Here is a 6,302-nt window from a genome sequence, read left to right as displayed (position 1 = left end):
TCTCTCAATAAAAACTCTTCTGTGGATTTGTTGTGTTTGGGACGTGTTCCTCGAAGGGTAAGAGCACTGCTAAATAACTAACAGAAAGTACTGGTAAATGTGGATATGATGATGAATCTGGTTTCTGAGTTGGACAGGAAACTAATAAGCACTGTGTTTGCAGGACAGCAAGAGTCGGCTGATAACTGGTGTGCTAACAAAATGGCATCTGTGAACAAGAGCATTGATGTGAAAAAAGATAGACCGAGCAGAAAGCAGCTTCTGGAAGAGATCAATGAAAAGCGGCAGCTTCTGGAAGAGATCAACGAAAAGCGTGAGTCCTACTGTCTGGTGGAGAGAAGCAATCAAGTCAGCTTCCTGCGAGTTCAGAAGAGGCACTTCAGCCAGGCTTACCAGCCTTTAGCTTGTATGAACGTCAAAGAGTCTGTTCCTGAAAGCGGCAGGACCTCCTGGGTCAATCGGGGCCTCTTTGTTCGCAAGGAGAGAAGGCACTTTCCACCAAAAAGTAAGATAGTATGGTAGGACTCCTACCAACCTGCAGGAGGGATAAATATGGAGACTCAACAGAATTTCTGGGTTGAAAGGGGTTCAAAGGCATTGCCCTGGGGGTCTCTGAAGGCAAAAATAGATTATTTGGTATAAGACCCACTCCAGACCAGAGACTCCCCTTCTTGTGTCTGTAGGACCCCAGGCACCACCATAGGCCAGTTCATTCAGAGGATTGGTGTTTGGGCCTTGCAGTCTGCATTCCCAGCAGACCAAGGTAGTTAGTTCTTAACTGCCTGACAACCACATTTTGAGAAAAGCTGCGTTCCCTCAGAGACTTCCTGTGTCACCAATTTCATTGTCTACAGAATTTGATGTTCAAAATTGAAGTGAAATGGATTTTTAATAACAAATGTGACATATAATGCCAAAAGAAGCAATAATAAAACTATGGAGAGAAGTTGGGTGGGTGGGTGTTTGGTATTGTTACAAATATGGATTGTGATTATCTATTCTGCAGTCAAGGCAGGCAACTGACAATATTTTCTCATTTAGAGAAAGTGTGCATATGTACTTATATTCAATATAGCCCATGCATTCTTAGTTTAGTTCACAAGGAATGGCCCTCATTGACCATGACTTTGCATTTGGTCGGTGACCTTAGGGTGTGGTGGTACACGTGGCATGGAAAGCCCAGACACTGTATTGCAATTTGAGGTTAGTCTGTGACAATTGTATTTCTTCTTTTAAAACAAACAAACAAAACTCAATTATCTTTATAAAAAAGAATGCTTTGCCATCCCTAATTCTAAAGAAAAAGTACAGTTCTTCACTGGAACTCTTCAGAACAGCAGTATGTCAGTTCTCAGCACTTTGATGGTGGAGAGAACATCCCCCTTAGAGGAACATATGTGGTTTCATACAGTACAGAGCAGGAACATGCATGGTTTTCATACACTACAGGGTAGGAACATGTGTGGTCTTATACAATACAGAGCAGGACCATGCGTGGCTTCATACAGTTCAGAGTCTAGCATGTCTAATCTCACAACTCGCTTTTATACTGTCAAAACTGTAAACCAATAACCCCCAACATTGTCTTTCATATTTAGAAAGCCCCTTGCCTTTGATTTGAGTTTCATTCAACTGAGAAATAGGATGCAGATAAAAATGCTGGCTTCTTGAAAAAACAGACCTTCACTGGAGAAACTCACTAAAAAAAGGTCAAGCAGCCATTCCCAGAGCAGAACTTGAGGTCTGCTGCTCTCAGCTGAGAACAAATGACAAAGAGAACCCTGGAGGCCAGCAGGTGCAGAGAAAATCATTTGTTAAGTTAGGAGCTGGGACATTCTGGTTTGATAAAGGCATTAATTTGGTAGGTTTCAACAAATACTAAGTTATACACATCATTTGCTACAAAGTAGCAGCCTCTCTTTGGAAGAGAGTGCTCTCCTCTCCTAAATGTTGAAAGATGAGGAGGTCCAACACCTCCTTGTGGTCCTCTCGGGGAGCCTCATGCAGGCAGCTGGTAGACCATATGAGTTACTTTCTGTTACTGTGATAGGACACTGTGACCAAGGCAATTTAGAGAAGGAAGAGCTCGTTGTGAGTTACATCTCCACAGGGTTAGTGTCCATAATGGCAGGGTGGAGGCCGCAGGCAGATGTGGCAGGTGGAGCAGGATGCTGAGAGCTCACATCTTGAACCTGAAGCACAAAGCAGAGAGATATCTGTAAGGAGAGTGAAGCCCTAACCTCTCAAAGCTCAATCCCAGTGACGTACTTCTGGCAAGACTATGTCCTCTAAACTTCCCCAAACAGCACCATGAACTGGGGACCAACTGTTCAAATGCATGAGCCTGTGGGGACATTGCCATTCAGACAACTGCCAGAGGACTTACCTTTCATCTCTTTTCTGATGACACCGCATTTTCATTTCTGACACCTCTTCTGACCTTCAGCCATTAATACTATTTATCACATTGCCACTCTACTTTAGTATCGCTGAGACAAAATTCCTGTTACTAAACACATCACTTGTCCCCTGCCTTACCTTCCTCATCTGGGAAAGTAGCCAAAGTGGAACTCTGGCCCTCACACTCCACACTCAGTGTGTGAGTGAGGCCTATCAATTCCTCCTCCAAAATCAATCCTGAATCTGAATCCGCCACCACACTGGCCCAACCTATAATCAAAGTATATCAGGGGCCCTCTGGCTACCCAGTTTGCACCTTTCTGTTCCCACATTTACTTCACAGGACAGCCTAAGTGAACTGTTCAGAACATGTTACCCGTTGCACAAAACTCATCTGTGGTTCCTACCATGCTGAGGATAAAATCCACATCCTACCCTGTGCTGCAAGATTCTCCCTGCACAGTCCAGGTGCAGACATCCTTTGCTCACCCCGGCCTCTCTGCTTCACTTTCTTCCTCTTCTCGGATGTGCTGAGCTGGCTCCCACCTCAGGAACCTGGCACACGCTCCCTGCCGTGTGTGTGTGTGTGTGTGTGTGTGTGTGTGTGTGTGTGTGTGTGTGTCTGTCTGTCTGTCTGTCTGTCTCAAATATGCAGTGTTCTCAGGTAATCCTAGCACAAGATCAAAGAAGTGAAAGTAATGATCCTCTCTGCCCTTCAGGTTATTCCCAAAACTGTGTAAAGATTAGATTACTGAGATGTCTTTCTTTTTGATGTTTCGCTTGCGAGCCTAGCTTTTCATCACCTCATCAGCCCAATAAACGTATTTTTATCTTTCAGATAATGCCATATTTGGATAAAGTACATGTCCAGAGACCACACAAATAAATTCTCTTCCATCGGTCTTCAATATCTGTGAATTACTTAGAAATACTAACTATGAAAGAACTGGCCTGGTGTCATGGTGAGCACCTATAACCTCAGCACTCAGGAGGACAGTGAACTCCGGGCCATCTTGGGCTGTGTCTCAGGCCCTTCTCCCTAAAAGGGCTGGGGACATGAGACAAAATGAGACCAGAGCTACGTTTTCACTTCCCAACAGTAGATAGGTAGTTTTGAGAACCTTGCAGGGTGGCCGCCTACTTCCATGAATTTGGGCACTAAAAGAAGAAATGAAACTCTTGGTTCGCAGCAAGAGAACTCTGACTCTAGCTGATTCTCTTGCCCCCAGCCCACTGCCTCAGAACCCTCAGGGCTAGGCAAAGCTGCCAGGTAGATAAACACAGGTTTTGGCTGAATGGTGGAGGACATCTGCTGAGCATAAACAACCCAACCTTTGCCTATAAGGAGACTTTATCTTTATTGTATGAGGTAACCAGGCCTATCTCTGCTCCAGGGGAGACCTTATCTCTGTCTTCTGAGATGATCACCTGGTATCAAGGCTATCAGAGCCTCTGCCCCCTGCCTGGACAGAAACAAGAGACCAGATCTACTGAGTATGTACCCTAAGCAGTCCAATTAGAGATAACAAGGCAGAGTGTTCTCTAGGGACGAGCACAGAGCAGCGAATGCCAGGTTACACACAGTCATTGCTCCCCTCCACCCCCTTTCCCTGACCCCATCCCTCTTCTCCTGTAGGTGAGTCTCCACCTTCATAGAACTGTTGCAGTTCTCTGAACTTGTCTCTGAGCTCCGTTTCCTCCTGTGGTTTAAATACCACCTCCTTGGTCATACCTCCCTTCGGCCCTTCCCATTAAATAGTTCTACTTTGCCCTGTGTACCCTATAGCAGTCTTAAGCTAAAGCCAGAAACTCAAAAGTACAGTTGTCTTTGGACTCTGACCCTACCTGAGACAGCAGACATCCTCTCACCTCCCAGGGGCGCTTGCTATCGGTCAGTGACATGTGATAATGCCCTGGCTTCCTGCGGGGCCCCAGCTGAGCCCACTAAGGTACGCACAGGGTTCTTGCTGCTTCCCTACTACTCTGGGAAGGGCATTGGTGTTGTAGCATTGTCACGGTTGTCACAGACAGCTGGCATGTCCTCTCTAAGCTCCTATAGACTTCATGTCTCTTCCCAGAACTGCAGTGTACCCAGAGAGATGGGATGGCAGAGCTAGAGGCCAATCAAAGCCAACCAGACCATGACCATCTAAGTGGGCTTCTGAACAAGAAGGGCTTGGGTCAATATAAGGGCTGGATTGATTCCTCAGTATGAATGGGCTGTGTGAGGATACACAGACATAAAGGCCCTTACTTAAGTTTGTGTTTTTCCTTGAGCAGAAGAGACTCCCCTTAGGAGCAGAGAATCTGCACATTTCTCTCAGAGATTTTGCTGGAAAATACTCTTCATATTATGACCCCCTTTGTAGGCTCTTCCTCCTCCATGAGCCTGTGAGACTGGTTACAGAGCATCTGGACCTCAGACATTGTTCCTAGGCTGGGGCAGTGGCACACACCTTTAACCTTGGCACTCAGCAGGCAGATGAGTGTTCAAAGCCAGCTTGGTTGGTGTACCTAGTGAGTTTCAGGCCCATCAGGCTTACAGGGTGTTGGGGTTGAGGGGCAGGAATGGAAAAACAGTTCACTGCAGCCACACTGTGTAGATGTAACTGGCTTGTTAAATAAGAAACACAGAACCAATTGCAGAGTTAAAAACCATGAGGTCAGAGCAAGAGCGGAAAACCTTACCCTTCACTGCTTCTGCTGTTCTTCCTCTCCTCAAGAGAGCTACCTCTCTGTGTCCTATCTTTTTTATAGATTTTCTGTTCTGTTTTCTCATTGGTTGTAAACCCAGCCACATGACCTCCTCGTCACTGCCTGTTTGTACAGACCTCCGGGTCTTCTATGGTTGGTATCGAGATTAAAGGCGTGTGTCTGCCGTGCTGGCTGTGTCCTTGAACACACAGAGATCTACCTAGCTCTGCCTCCCAAATGCTGGGATAAAGGCGTGCACCACTACCGCCCAGCTTCTGCTCTGGCTTGCTCTGACCTCAAGGCAACTTTATTAACATACAAATAAAATCACATTTCAATACAAATAAAATATCACTAACACTGGGAGGAAGTCAAGAGGCCATCATTAGGGTCTGTGCATGAGGGGTAGAGTTAAACAGAGTGGAAATATATGTATAAGTAAGTAGTCCTGGTCAAGGTATATTCTCACCCACCGTTGACACATCACTGTCTGGGCTCTGGTCTGTCTTGTAAGGTGATCTGACAAGCTGTCAGACCTGTATAATCTCTTCTTGGGAGAGAAGTTCCTCCTCTAGCTGGCACCAGATTAAAGGTTGTGAATTCTGGGGAAATTCCAGTTCCTTGAGGCTCATTGTTTTAATATTCTGATAGCCAGCACAAAGGACAGGTACAATTGTCTCTTCTTGGATGGGAGTCCAAGGGGACATTGGGACAGACTCTTGTGTCATTAATAAAGGGTTATTAATGTCACAGACCAACAACAGCATGACAGGGGTTCTGAGGAAAGTTTGATAACATGGTGGGGTGCTGAAGAGAGGAATAGGATCCCCTGTGGCAGAAGTGGAGGTCTCTGCGTATCTCTGAGGACAGTGGAGGTCTCACAGCACAAGCCCATAGCCAGACTCTGATTCCCAGGCGGGAGGCTGGACAGGGCGGGGAGCAGGAGGAGTGGCTACCAACACCCCTTTGATGTAAGCTCACTCCCCCAGAAGTCCGTTAGCTAGAGGTTCATGGTGTTCTCTGCAGGGGCTGTGGTATTTGTGAGAGAGGAAGGGCTGCTGTAGGCACCGTGACCCAAGCAGCAGATGGATTCTAACATTACAGTCTTAAAAATACCTTCGCCAAGATGCCAGAACTAGCACAGTATCTCAATGGCTGCCATCACCCCATTCAATCCTGTCACACTTCATTGTGCCCTAACCTCTGTG

At 46.2% G+C, this 6,302-nt stretch overlaps 1 protein-coding gene across 1 annotated transcript; it reads left to right on the top strand.

Annotated features, from left to right (window-relative positions):
• Nucleotides 1-201: 201 nt before the first annotated feature.
• Spata45 (spermatogenesis associated 45) lies at nucleotides 202-3,258 on the top strand. The gene is made up of 2 exons (XM_036202570.1): nucleotides 202-505; nucleotides 3,239-3,258. Exons 1-2 carry the CDS (start codon nucleotides 202-204, stop codon nucleotides 3,256-3,258), a joined length of 324 nt encoding a protein of 107 aa, XP_036058463.1.
• Nucleotides 3,259-6,302: the final 3,044 nt, after the last annotated feature.

This window comes from Onychomys torridus, chromosome 11 (assembly GCF_903995425.1).
Source record: "Onychomys torridus chromosome 11, mOncTor1.1, whole genome shotgun sequence".
NCBI lineage: Eukaryota > Metazoa > Chordata > Mammalia > Rodentia > Cricetidae > Onychomys > Onychomys torridus.
Note: the sequence above shows the minus strand (reverse complement) of the source record. Positions and strands in the feature narration are given on the sequence as shown.